A 14,690-nucleotide genomic window follows, 5' to 3' on the forward strand; every position below is an offset into this window, starting at 1 on the left:
ACACTCTGCCTCTTAGGATTGAGCATTACAGCATAGCTCCACTGAGAGTCTGCAGAGCTGGAATCCCACTGGAGTCATCTTTATGCTTGAGAAGGAGTTCTCTGCAGCTTCTGCCTGGAAGGAGTTGAAGCTCTGTAGGGGGATACAGTATGAAGGTGGTATAGAATGTAATCTGATCCCCCAAACAGTTGCAGCTGAACCAATTACTAAAGATTAGGAGCAGACCGGATCTTAACAGGCCACACCTGTAGCCAATACGAACAGTGGTATAGCCAATAAGGAGTGGATTGGTGGGATCTGGAGTTAGATGACTACTGCAAGGAGCAGGAAGAGTCCGTGCTTAGAGGAGCTGCCTATGAGACACATCAAGGAGGTATGAAACTCTGGCAATATGGAATCCTTGCACTCTAATGATAATAGAACTCTTGATATATAAGGCAACAAAGCTCAATGCATTTTCAGAGAAATGAGTGTAGTCCTAAGATCTGCTGTTAGGGCTAGGGTTAATGTTAGAGCTAGGGAAGCGAGCACCCTCAGGACTACAATTCCCTGCTCCTTTCTGACCTGACTTACTGGCTAGTCTTTCTGGATGGATCCTGGACCTGAATTGTCCGTAACCTTATCTCCAGTCTTGTTTCTGGCCCTGTCTTTTAGATGGATCTCAGATTCATGTTATAGGTGGTCCTTTTTCCTGGATTGTCCCTAGACTTGGCTGGGATATGATAGTCCTATCCCACTTCAGGTTCTTTATGTCGCACCTCTGTGCCAGCTCTGTTCCCAGATCTAGCTCCAGCTTGCTCGTGCTGTGTGCCTGCCCTGACTGTGTGACCTTGTCATGGCCCTCTGTGTCTTAGGTCCATGTTTTCATCCATGGCCTTGCCCTAGCTCTCTGTCACCATAAAGTAACCCTAAGAGGACTCTTCCCCATCCTCTGTGGGTCACTCTTCCTGCACATCCTGTGAACTGGCCTTAACACAAGTGGTGTAATCCCAGCCTCTAAGCTGCTGTACCTGGGGCTGCTGCTGGATCCAGCCACTACTATGGGTCTGTTCCCTTCCAGAAACAGCAGTGAGGTTCCACCTCGAGTCTGATCACTAGAAAAATCCATGGTGGTGAGGCAAATGCAAGGCTGGAATGACCAATGTACTGGGTCTGCATCAGTGGGGTACACAGCTGGGTCCAGGTGTGGCTGCACTGTAGCTCAGGTGGGAGGCAGGAGCTTTGGCTTGAAAGCAGCTTGCCAGGAAAGGAGCAGGGAACCCCTTCTGAGGTGTCTCAGCAGAGCAGAAGCAGTTTCTGACTTTCCTCACAAGTTTTTATCAGACCTTGACCAACAAGCTGCACACCCTGAAGGGAAGAGAGCAGGTACTGACCCCTCCAGGCTTCAAGGGATTGAATTACAGCTCTGCCCTAGACTGCAGACTTTTTCGTGCTGCCCAGGATTTGAGATATATGTTTTCTCTGGTGGAAATCCTGCTTTGAGGTGCCTTAGTTGCCTGACAATGGCTGTTAGCTTAAATTTGACTTGGACAACTCTTTGTATTTCACAGGCACCCAGCTGACTCATCAATTCACTTATCCCTACCCTGCAGCAAATCCCAGAGGGTTCATCTCAGTTTAAAACTCATGATGAACTTCCTGTGCATCCTTATCCCAACCCTCATCCTATCTCTCAGGCTTCAGCAGAGCCCTGCCCCCCCCAGAATTTCATCTTGGAAATAAATAATTTCCATCACCTGCCCCCTAAGCTGGTGGACAAAGGAGGAGCTGCCCTGCAATCCCAAATGCTTGCTGAACTGCACGTCTGCCCCAAGCACAGCTCTCACTCTAGCTGCCAGGGTCGAGGAGATCCTGAGGGGAACTCTTAGCAGTATCTTACAAAGCCCAGTCATTCCCATCTCCTGTAAAACAAGACATTGCTTTCTCCCAGCCCAGCTCACAGCTCAGGTGGCATCTCAGGCTATGTAGCAAAGTGTAGGGGCACAGGAGCCCTGTTTCTGGCTCCTTTTCTCAAAATTCCTTCCTTACCCCTCAAAAGCAGAGATTGTGCCTCTGACTGATGAACTCCTGTCTTTCAGAGCAGCTTCAGCATGATTTCAGGTGATGTTTGTATTTCTCAGTATGTGTCCAGCTGACTCAATAGCTGACATATGCCAGTGTGAGTGGGGGAAAAAAACCCTGTGATCAGTAAAACTGCCAGATGTGTAGCTTTATCTGCTGTGTTTTCAGCAGATAGCTTTAGCTTTATCTGCTGTGTGTTGTTTTCACTAATCAAAGAAGAAAATATTCTGGGAAATGACAAAAATTTAGGAATCCTGTCAGGTCTAAAATTTGGTCTTTGTAGCCAGTTTCAGTATTTACTCAAAGCCTGTTACTGGACAAAGATGCAGATCATCTCTGTGGGTTTATAATGGGGAATTTGACAGGTTTCTGCATAATAAACTAGACAATGTCTTTTTAGCTCAAGTATATTTATTCATAAATATTTTAGTGGTTTATTTTCTATTTCAGCATAATTTAGGTTGCATGAGAAAAAAACAAACCAGTACCTCGCTGCAAAAGTTTCCTGTGGGATGTGATGAAGTGAGATATAAAAATGCTATTTAAAAAAATCAACCCCTTCACCATCTACATAGTGGAGATTTAATAGTCCACACTGCAAACATATGCTGAGTGAGGTCTAAGAACCTGTTCATACTGCATTTCTAGTTTGGCTAGTGAGCAGTTATGGCACCTTCATTATTCCTTTTCACTTCCTTGCATCCTGATTTCAAAGAAGGGATAAATTAGCCTTCCTTCATTTCATAAAGCACTTCCAGAGTTACACATCTAAATCTCTAGCACTAGGAATTATGGCAATATTCCAAACAAACACATATCTTTTTGAACAGATATAAGAGCTGGTATATTATACTACACTCAAGCTATGAAACACACATGATTACTGGCACTCTTTATTTTCTAACAAATAAACCCAGAGATTTTATAAATCAGACACAATTAACATACATGAGATTAAAATAAGTATGTATTGATTATGTAAGCATGCATTAAATTAATGTATAGTGCTGAATAGCATGGGATTTTAAAAATAAACACTATGGAATGTGACAGCAGGGAAGTGAGATAAGAAAATGTTCCTGAAATTAAAAGTTTTAAGTTAAAAAAAGTTAAGTTTTTCTGAACATCTTTAGTACCCCCAGCATTACTGAAACTGATATTCAGCAGCCTATCCTGCATTTTTATGAAGGAGGCAGGGTTTTCCACCTGCAGTTTTGTTTGACTATATAGCCTAGCACAGTGCTGACTAGAGAACTGATTGTGCTTCAGGGGCTCACAAGAAATGAGCAGGGATGTTTTTCTGGTTCCTGATAGTCAAAAGTCCACAGCACAGTTATTATTTACCCAGTGAGTAGCATACACCAGTGTTTTCACTCTGCATGCCAACTACTAAACTTAGCCCTCTGGACTCAGATGCCAGCATAGCCAGTTTTGAACTCTACTGAGCTGGAAAAAGCTGTGTTTTCTGCAGGGATGCTGCTGAAAAACCTGTCTTTACAGTTTCTCTCAGTTCATCTGCAAGATAGAAGTTCTTATCTGCAAGATAGCTCTCACCATTACCATAAAGATGAGAGAATAAACTGCTATATGATTCCTGTAAAGTAAAGTGTTACAATTTGAAAAAGCATTCTGAAATGGATGATGGATATACAGACTTAGCTTGAAGCCCTGAAAAGTTTCAGACAAGACTTCTGGGCAGTCTGAAGAGGCTCAGGGTTACAGGGTTTATCACAGCAAAAGCCTCTCTGCCATTTGGTGAGGCCTCACATCATCATCTGGGCCAGGCCCAGAGGTCACCCCCTCAGTAGGTTCTGAGTGTGAGGATGGGCACTTGATGTGCCTTTTACAGAATCACTGAATCTATGAGGTTGGAAAAAACCTCTGAGATTATCAAGTCCAACCTATGATTGAACACCCCATGTCACCTACAGCACGGCACTCAGTGCCTCCTCAGTACTGCATTCAGTCTGTCCTTAAATACCTTCAGGGACAGTAACTCCACCACCTCTCTGGGCAGTCCATTCCAATATCCAATTACCATTTCTGTCAAGAAAATTCTTCTTGATGTCCAACCTAAATCTCCCCTGGTGCTGCTTAAAACTATGTCCTCTCATCTTGTCACTGATTACCTGGGGCCAGAGACAGACCCCGGCCTACAATTTCTTTTCAGGGAGCCGTAGAAAGTGATAAAGTTCCCCATAAGCCTATTTTTCTTTTAGGCGAACTGCCCCCAATTCCCTCAGCTGCTCCTCGTAAGACTTGCGCTCCAGACCCTCCACCAGCCTTGGCGCGTCTCCAAAGCAATGCGTGAAACGACAACGTTCAGGGGATCCCTGCTCCATCTGAACGACAGCGACGTGGAGTTCCTTGGACCTCCAGAAAACTCAGTCGCAGTTCGGCTGGGTGACGTTTCTCAGGGATGATTCTGCACCCGGCTGGCTTCCCTCGGGAGGAGGAGGAGGAGGAAAAGCAGCCCCGCTCGGCCAGGCCCTGCCCGCAGCCCGGGCTCGGCGGGCACCTCCGGCCTCCCCGGCCCCGTGGGCGGGCGCGGGGGCGGCCCCTTCCCGCCCGGCCTCCTCCGGCCCCGCCGCTTCCCCGGCAGCTCCGGGCCCGGCTCCGCCATGGGCGCCGCTCGCTGCTCCCGGCTGCTGCTGCCGCCGCTGCTGCTGCTGCTGCTCCTGGCGCCGTGGGGCCTGCATGTGTCGGGGGAGCCCCGCTCGGCGCGGCGGCGCTGGCCGGTGCCCTACAGGTGAGTGCCACCCCAGGGCCTCTGCCGCGCTGCTCCTGCCTCTCTGTGCCTTAGACTGAGAGGCCGTGGGAAGCTTCCCCTTTCTGATCTCGGGGTGATGGTCACTGACACGGTGTTTGGCGTGGGAACCGTGGTGCCATGCCAGGCCGAGAGCTGCCCCTGGTCTCTGCAGCGGGAGGGGTTGGTTCCCCGGGAATGACTGCCCGCTTTAAACACGCTCCTTAATGCCCGCAGGAAAGGTCGTGGTGAGGAAATCAGGGTACGGGTTTTTTTTGCTTTTAAAATTAAACTTAGCGTCATGCTTCGTGACAAATGAAACGGCAAAATCCCCTTCGCTGCTCCAGAGCTGCCTGACCTCCAGAATTCCTGCTGGTGTCGGGGACAGCAGGAGACTGCACGTTGTGCTGTGAAAATAGCGATAGATTTGGCCGTGCCGAGGAAATGAGCCCCTCCAGAAGAAGCACTATGCTTGATTGTGTATTTTGTGCGGGTTTGCTGTTTGTAAAGGGAGTAGTTATCAATGTTTAACTGCAGCTTAATAATGCACACCTGAAATTTTGAGAGCTTGTTGTGCAATTCCCAGCAGTTAAATTTGTGTCAGGTGTTGCCTGAAGGAGCTGGTCTTGCAGTCAGGAGTTGTTGGGATTTTCCAGCAAGTTCAGGAATTGCAGGACTGGGTCTTGGGATGGTCAGATTTGGAGAACAATCCTATTGGTGTGAGATGCTCAGAAATGTGGGGTTTCAGTGCTTCTTAACATGCTTGTTACCTTCTTGTCACATGCAGTGCAAGGGGTACTTGAAAATGTAAGGTATGTAAGCTAGAAATAGCACTTGAATGTGTGATTGGCCTAAGTTTTTGTTTTCTGTGTGTTTTTTTCAGACATACTCGTTAGGGTTTGGGGATTGTTTTCCCTTCTTTTTCTTTTTTCCCCCCCCCAGCTAACCAGACAAAATCTGGACAAGCCGTGCATGCCAATTTGTCATGGTATCAGGAATATAGGAGTGTTGTTTTAAGGGAAATACAGGAATGACTCTAAAGGAACTTGGAACAGGAAGACTTGTTGCAGTGGGTTGATCCTGGCTGGATGCCAGGTGCTCACCAAAGTCACTCCATTATTCCCCTCCACAAGTGGACGAGCGGAAGGAAAATACAGCAAGGTATTTTGAGGGTTCTTGAGTTAAGGACAGGGAGAGATCACTAACCAAATACCATCACAAGGCAAAACAGACTCACCTTTGGGATATTAATTGAATGTATTGCTAACAAAATCAGACCAGAATAATAAGAAGTAGAATGAATCTTAAAAACACCTTTGCCCCACCCCTCTCTCCTTCCCAGGTTCTGCCTCCTCCCCCTAGTGCTGCAGGGAGATGGGGAATGGGGGTCTGGCTCATTTCATCAGATGCTGTTCCTGCAGGGACAGGAGTCCTTCCCCTACTCCAGTGTGGGGTCCCCTCCACAGGAGACAGTTTTCCATGAACTCCTCCAGCCTGAGTCCCTCCCACAGGCAGCACTTCTTCATTACCTGCTCCAGCAGGGGTCACTCTTCCATGCAATCCTTCAGGCACCGTCTGCTCCAACGCGGGTCCCCCAGAAGGTCACCAGTCCTTCCAGGAAGCCTGCTCCTGCACGGGCTCCTCTCTCCAAAGGTCTGCAGCCTGCTCTGTGGGGTCAAAGCATTCTTTAAGGGATCCACCTGCCCCAATGTGGGTTTGTTCCACAGGCTGCAGGGGAATCTCAGCTCCAGCTCTTGGAGGGAACAGCTCCTGCTCCTCCTTCTTCACTGACTGTGGCATCTGCAGGGCTGTGCCACGTACATATTCTAAGCCTGCTCTTCTCTGGCTGCAATTACATCAGTGCGGTAACTTTTTTTTTACTTCTTAAATTTATTATCACAAAGGTCTTGCTGTCATTCCTGATTGTCTCAGCCCTGCCCAGTGTAGGGTCGATCCTGGAGCTGGCTTTGCCTGACATGGAGCAACCTTCTGGTGGCTTCTCACAGAAACCACCCCTGTAGCCACCCTGCTTCCAAAACCTGGCTGCACACTCCCCCCTACACTTGTCAAAAAGGTTCTTTGCTGTTTGAATGTAGTGTGATAAGGAAGTGGATTGGGTCTTCAGTTTTTGAGGTTTGATAGGAATCAAATAGAAGCAACGATACCAATGACGTCTTTATCTAAATTAGCATAGAGGGATTAATTATTTTTCTGGACTTCGCAGTATTGTAGAGTCAAAATAGCTGCTCTGGGGACCTCTTACTATAGAATAGCAAGAACAAATTGGTCAGTCCCTGTGTAAATAAATTGCCAGGAGAATGTTTTTGAGGCAGATCTCAAACTATCCTTTTGAGGCAGATATCCAAACTATCTCTGATCTGGTGAGTATGTCACCCTTTGTAATCCACATTATTTCCACTCCTTCACGATCAGTACAATATGACTTCCATTTGTGAGCCTGAAGTCTTGTTTCTGTAGATGTGCACCCCAGCAGCCTTATGAACTGGAGTAGTCCAAGTGTTGCAGTGTCTGGGTCACAGAATCTGTCTTGTGGGGTGCTGGACACATCAGCTGTCCCCCTCAGGCAGCCATGACGGGTACTCCAGCTGTGCTTGTCATTCCGTGTGCTTCTCTTTCTCAATGCAGGCGCTTTGATTTCCGTCCCAAAACCGATCCTTACTGCCAAGCTCGTTACACCTTCTGTCCCACTGGCTCTGCCATCCCGCTTATGAAGGAAGAGGATGTCATTGAGGTGTATCGACTACAGGCTCCAGTGTGGGAGTTCAAGTATGGGGACCTGCTAGGACATTTGGTAAGGTGACATTTTTAACAAAGTTAGAGTGACAAATTCAGCTGAGTTTAACAGCAGGTGTTAAGAGTGGGAGCTGTAAGGTTGGGATAGGCTTGTATGGAAGAATATTAGAGCACACAGAGCTGGGCTATCTGTAGGGTGGATATTCAAAGAACACAAAGTTTCAAACAAAGTGTACAGGATTCAGCTCAGCTAAAGACAAGAGCAGGACCAGCGTCATTGGTAGGTTTGAACACGTTCCCCTCTATAGCTGCATAAGTGCTTTGTATACACACACCATTAAGTCTTGTATGTCTTTTCTTCTGTGCTATAATCACATCAAGAAAATACTTTTATTTGTCCTCTTATATCAGGTAAAATAGTTGCTTAGTGTATTAATTTTTCTCTTGTTAAAAACTCACATATTTGCTTGGACATTTGTATCTGTCAGCAGACAGCCAGCTGGTCAGAACGGTGGATCATGAGAAGTTGGTTGCTTTTACAGTTCTTTCTTGAGTGTTATGATGAGTATGGAATTGAAGTCTCCATTCATAGAATCATGCAAACATGAAGTCTTAGCTTTAGTAATATTTATAGTTGTAGCAGTAGCAAAATTAATCTTCAAAGCATGATTCCTAATTAGTAAAGAAATGTTAGTGAATCAAAACCAAGCACAAAGAGTTAAAAATAGGAATAGATTCAAATATTGTTATCTCAATTGTTAACTAAGTTTGGATTTATGTTTTTACTGTACAGCTTTTAAATGAAGTATTTATCTCATTAGTTTTATAGCATTTATTAGAAAGATCTGGTTTTGGTAACTTGGTTCTGCTTTTATTTCCCTGATACCCCCATGAAGTTAAGGATTCAAAAGACAGCTTGAGTCTTGATGATGAGCTCCCACTGAGTATCTTCTTCCAAATGACAGAATTTACAATGGATGGATAGACAACCACTGAGACAGCATGATGCTGTGAATAGTGGTGTGTGTGTCATGCAATCTGGTGTGTTGTGCTTCAGTGTTACAGAATTCAAGATGTTATAGGAACTCCCTCCCCTCTTCTCACCCTGTTACAGAACAGCTTCTGAGCATCTTACCTTCTGTACAGGTCAAGCTGAAGTTGTTATGAAATCAATGTTTTGGTGGTTTGGTTCTGTTTTTTTTTTATTTTCCAGAAAATTATGCATGATGCTGTGGGTTTCAGGAGCTCTCTAACAGGCAAAAACTACACAATGGAGTGGTATGAGCTCTTCCAGCTTGGGAACTGCACATTTCCACACCTGCGGCCTGGCATGGATGCACCGTTCTGGTGTAACCAGGGAGCTGCCTGCTTTTATGAAGGAATAGATGATGCACACTGGAAGGCAAATGGAACTTTAGTTCTTGTGACCACAATATCAGGTACATTTGAGATGCTTTGGATAATGTTAATACAAAATGTAGAGTCAGCCTTGTCTTCTGTAAAGCTGTATCTTTTAATTTATGTTCTGTAGGTTATTTGCAGCATTAGTCAATGATGCTAATTTCAGACATTCTGTTGAATACAGAAAGTGGCATGAGGCTGCTGCCTTTTGAACAATTCACACTGGAGAGTTGTTAAGTGAGAGTCATTTGGTGTTGCTGTACAAAAACACTTGAGTCTCTTGAGTGTAAAAATAGCAAAACAGTTTAAACAGAGTCATTATGGGCTCTTTTCACATGGCTTCACCAAAACAAAATCTTCTATTGTGAAGTGGCAGATGACTGCTGAGATAGAAAAACTCTTGAAAACATGTTCATTATTGAGCAAACAAATAAGGCATATTTAGAAACAATCTCAAAGATATACAACTATTAATCTCTGTTTCTGTCCCCCTCATTATGTGTCCTAAAAGCTGTGAAAATGTCCCCAGTAATAGGTCTCTGTCATATGTTGTAGAACAAACCTAGGCCTTACACTTCAAAATACATAGGTGATCACCAGAGGAGTTTCCTGCTGTATACTGATCACTGCAATCCTAAAATAAAAAGGTCATTCTCATAAATCTGATTGATTGCTCTAGCAGTAGAGTGAATGACTTACAAAAAAAAGTTCACTGAGGACTTGGAGAGTTACATTTTGTGTGATGAAGACTGCTTAGTTTCTGAACTCGGTGCAGTGTGAAAGACACAGTGGACAGTCAGCTTACAGTTCTTGTGATGTGGTGCTTTGTGTGTGCCCACTTCCACCTTTAGCAGCTTTGCTGGCCTCAGTCTCTGCATCATCTATCCAGTGCTGCTAAGAAATTCTAGGCAGTTCTTTAAACAAGGAAGTAAAGTGGAGCTGCTTTCCTGTGAGTTTGTAGTTCATGACTGAAGTATTTGATGCCTGATACAGTTGGATTCTCTTGTATGAATACCAAGTTAAAATTTTTCATACATTTGGGGAACTTGTCATGCTTCCTCTCCCTGTGGATTATTTGATGCTCAAGAAAGGTGAGGCTACACTGGTGCCTCATGGAGGCATAGCTACAGTCTTCCTCACCTTTCTTGCTTTCTATTTCCATGAAACTTTCAAGGAAGAAGCATCTCTGAGAGTTTTCAGTTGTCTGAATTTCACAATAACTGTCAGATTTCTACCCAAAGAGGGTGAGCGGATGCAAGCACAGATGAACAGCATCATGAGCTGATCTTGCTCCCTTCAGAGAGCTGGCAAAAAGCATCCCATTGTAGTGGTCTTACATCCCACCCATAATTTGGCTCAATTCAGCTTTGCCAGCTGTGCTAAATCAGCAGGATGTCTCAGTCTGTGTCCCTTTTGTGAAGAAACATGAAAATATCTGCTCTGAATTTTTGAATTTAATTAAAACTTTAAGTGCAGAAATGTCTATTGGTCTGGTGAGCATTTTGCCAGCATCTCTTGTAGACTGTATTACCTCTGCCCTGTTTGTCTGCATGGATAATGCAAAATGAGAAGTGTCACAGTTCTCTGGTGTTAGAATGTTCTGGCATAGTTACAGGAAGAGGAATTACAGTTTAAATAACCTGCATGTAAATGTAGTTTATTCAGTGGGTTATCCCTTGCCCCTCTGACCTAAACCTTGTGTCTCTGTATGGTGAGGTAGTGTAGGTAAACTTTTGCAGTGGAGGCAGGTGAACCTATGGAAAACATTTTGAATCCTGCATTTGTTACCTGATGTCTGCAATACTTTCATCTCTTACAGGAACCATGTTTAATGAAATGGCACAATGGGTAAAATACGACAATGAGACTGGCATTTACTACGAGACCTGGACAGTTCAAGCAAGTCCTGACAAAAAGTCAACAGTGTGGTTTGACTCTTATGAGTGCTCCAAGTTTATACTGAGAACCTACCAGAAGCTAGCTGACTTAGGAGCTGTATTTAAGAAGATACAAACAAACTACACCAGCATAATTTTATTCAGTGGAGAACCTATTTATTTGGGGAATGAAACATCTATTTTTGGACCACAAGGAAACAAGACACTGGCAGCAGCCATAAGAGACTTCTACAATCCATTCAAACCTCATCAGAGTGTCAGAGAGTTTTTTGTGGATCTTTTCAGAATAATTGATCGTGTTATCTTGAATCATCAGTTTTACCTCTTCTACAACTTGGAATACTGGTTTTTACCTATGAAGTCCCCTTATCTCAAAATAATTTATGAAGAGGTCCCTTTGCCCGTTGGCAGCAAAGCATCCTCTGGTATATGACTGTCTACTGAAGAACAAAATTTGCCTTTATGGCAAAATATTCTTAAGGATTTTGGAGCGCTACCATGATGATGTGAAAGGGTTGTATGTTTTACTGCTGACTGTAAAAATTGTGTTGGGATGGCTTTGCTGTACCAAGTTAAAGACTGCAATTTTTTCTTACATCCTGTATAACACATTCATGAACACTTCAGCATCGCTGACCTGGCCAGCTTCTGTGTAAGCATGGCCCCCTGCTGCCTGAGGGGAGACTGCAGTGGCTCCTCTGGCTGAGCTCTGCAGTGCCAGAGGGGGAATGGGGGGGCAGCTGCCTGCTCTTGGCTCAGGGACTCTTCACATGCATGGCCACGGGGCAGCAGATGGCACCTGGCCACCAGCAGAGGGGGGACACAAGTTACAAGGACTAACTCGCTCAGCATGAGTGTCTGGATGTGTCCAGTTCCTTCAACATGTGCCTTACACTGCTGTTCCTGTAGTTCTCTGGTTTGTTCAGCTGGGGCCTGGGGCAGTGAATGTACTGGAGGATGGTATGGGTGATGCTTTTTCACCACTCTGCTTCCTTCAGCGGCACTGTAAACACCATACAGATGGCTCTTCTTCAGTTTCATGTGTGTTCTGTGCCACAGATATAAGCCAAACTGCCTGCCTTGATGTTGACTCATGCATAATTGCAGTGTTCTACCAGTCTACGATCTTGAAGTCTACTTGAGGCTTCAGTTGGGTCAGTTTTGTAGAATTTGTGTATATTCTTTTCAAATGTTTTTTAAAAGCATAGAAATCTCTTAATATGAAAGAGGTAATGACAGCTTGTGGGGCATCAACATTGGAGTTAAAATCCATGCTTGTCACAGAGCTGCCTCTAAAATGTGACTGCAGCCTCTTGCTGGCAGTGATGTTTGCAGTAGTGCTGTGCCAGCTGTGCTGTCCTTGAGTCCTGTTCCAGGCTCAGCTTAGAGCACTTTGGCAACTACTTAGTTCCCTTTAAACCCAAGGGACCAAAGCCAGAGGAACACTGGCTTTCTGCAAACTACTGAGGTGCCTGCACACTGAAAAACCACAGCTGCAGCAATGTAGTCATCTCCAAGTGTTCACTGCTCACTTGGATGTTTTTTTTAAACTAGCTGTGGGATGAATTGTGCTCCTGCAGAGGTTATTGCTGCCTTGTGGCCAAGCAGGAACACAGGAACAAAGCTCTGCAGTTTCATTTGGCTTGAGCCAAGCTAATACCCTGCTTCAGCCAGAGAGGAGACTACACAGTGCTTGGATTCAAATAAGAATGGCAGAAAATTACCCTTGTATTCAGAAAGTCACTACAATTAATTAGTTGAATTGCATTATCATGTAATGGGATGAGCATGAGAGGTAATGGGAGAAGAATGAGAGGATGAGCACACCTCTCTTCAAGCTGCTACTTCCATTGGTAGGTGAAACTTCATCTTTTACCACAGACTGAAAGACTTGAGTCTTTTTAGCCCAAGCCACAGGCCCTTGTGACTGAGCTCAGCTTTGGATTAAGACACTGTCCTGGTTTCACCCCAGCCAGCAATAGAGCAGCACCCAGCACCACCAGGAAGGTAATCCAGGAGGCTCTAGGGAAGTCAGAGGGGCTGCAGCAAGCCCATCTACAGCAGTTACACTCTCACTGATGCATGTTTTTATGTGTCTGAAACCCTCAATGTGGTTAAACCCAGTTTTGTCTTCCCAGGAAAAAGCCTCAACATCACAAACCACTGTTCAAAGCTCTGAAGGGGAAACAGGATCACAGAACCAGGCTTGTAGATCACACTGCCAGTGATGTGGGGATTCCTTCATGCAGTCACATGTATCAGATTCACACTTTAAACACTATCCTCACTTTAAAGGTACTAATTGCCAATGCAGGAACTGTCCTTTATTAAACACACGAGTTCCTTCTGAGGCCAGTGTTTATGAGAGACCTCTCACTTTCTTGGCTTCTCTCAGCTGGGCGGGGGGTTTGTGTGTTAATTAATTGGTCAGACTGAATGCACAGCTGGGTGGGAATAAACTCCACACCAGTACAAACTGCAGTCCTGAAGGAGGTGCTGCTGTTTTAGTTAAACTGGAATGACTGCACTGGAATGAGCTGAAACTGTTGAGTGTAGCATTCTCTTGTAGGTAGAATCCACAATCCTTGAGTTAGGCCCACAGAGTTAGATCCAAAAAACCCAGAGATGATAAATAGGCTAATTCTGCAAAGTTTAGACAAGCCCAGAATAGATCCATAAAAATGACACTTTTAAAACTTAAAAAGGAAGCATTAGATATCACAGCTTCTGTGCTCCTGATCATCTGCTTGTGACTGAAAACCATCTATGATCTCAAACACTTAAGGATGGCCTCCTGAAAGTCACACAGGAAGCAGGAGGTAGGATCTCACCTCATTTCACTCACAGCCAGATGCTATTAGCACCTGCCCAACAGTAGGAACCAGGGCACTGTCCGGACTGCCAGGCTCAAGGATAAGCCTGGCATTGTGTCACTGTCACTCAGTCTTTAATCACACTTTGAATACAGCACTTGTTCATCACTTCAGACTCTGCTTGGCTGTGCTCCCTGCTCTGATGCACATTGCACTTGAGGGCAAAAATATACAATCATTCTGTACTACATGATTTCCAAGTCTGCACACTGGTCTTGTGCAAAACTGCTGCAGTGCCACACCTGTGGGCTGCTCAGGGTTGTAAGCCACACTTCATTCCATGAGGGTTCTCCAGCAAAGCAGATCCTGGCTCATCATCCATCGAGGTCAAATGGAGTGTGCTGCTCCTGTTTCTCAAAGCACCGTGCAATGAAGGTCACTGGTAGCAATGCTCTCTGCTTTCTCCCTCACAAACCCACCCCTAGACGTCCTGGATTAGGAGACCTGCTGCCTTCAGTATCTTAACTTGTAACCACTTGGATTCAGAGGTAAGATTTGTCACTGCACACATTAACTCCTACCCAAAACTGGACAACCAAGCCAACACCTGAGTTTTGTTATTCTGATAATAACGGTGAGCTCAGGAGAAATGATACATCTATGACACTGATGTTCCTGTTTCTAGTAAACTTTGTGAGTCTGTGGTACTCTTTACTACTTGTGCCATGATTTTTATATATTTGAATTGTTTCAACATCTAGAAAGCAAAAGAAGACATACAGAATTTGCTCAAAAAGCTCTGTAGGCTTGCCTAGCAAGTTTATGTCATAGCTGGATTTTGTGAATGAAGGATGCAGTAATTGATTCAATGTATAAAAACTGCTGACCTCCCATGGAAGAGAGAGACAACTGCTTTAAAGCAGTTTTCCTGTGCTGAACATCTTAATAACCGGTATTCAGGAAGGTCTTTTTGAAGTCAGTGCAACAACACAGGCTTCTCAAAGCCAGCCAGTTACC

The 14,690-nt window shown here is 44.8% G+C and overlaps 1 protein-coding gene across 1 annotated transcript; it reads left to right on the plus strand.

The window, feature by feature from the left end:
* The first annotated feature begins 4,652 nt into the window (after positions 1–4,652).
* CLN5 (CLN5 intracellular trafficking protein) lies at positions 4,653–11,974 on the plus strand. Its single transcript, XM_059492644.1, has 4 exons — positions 4,653–4,810; positions 7,454–7,619; positions 8,775–9,000; positions 10,782–11,974. The coding sequence occupies exons 1-4, from the start codon at positions 4,683–4,685 to the stop codon at positions 11,291–11,293; spliced, it is 1,032 nt and encodes a 343-aa protein (XP_059348627.1). The 5' UTR covers positions 4,653–4,682; the 3' UTR covers positions 11,294–11,974.
* Positions 11,975–14,690: the final 2,716 nt, after the last annotated feature.

The sequence above is a fragment of the Ammospiza nelsoni genome, chromosome 2, assembly GCF_027579445.1.
Source record: "Ammospiza nelsoni isolate bAmmNel1 chromosome 2, bAmmNel1.pri, whole genome shotgun sequence".
NCBI lineage: Eukaryota > Metazoa > Chordata > Aves > Passeriformes > Passerellidae > Ammospiza > Ammospiza nelsoni.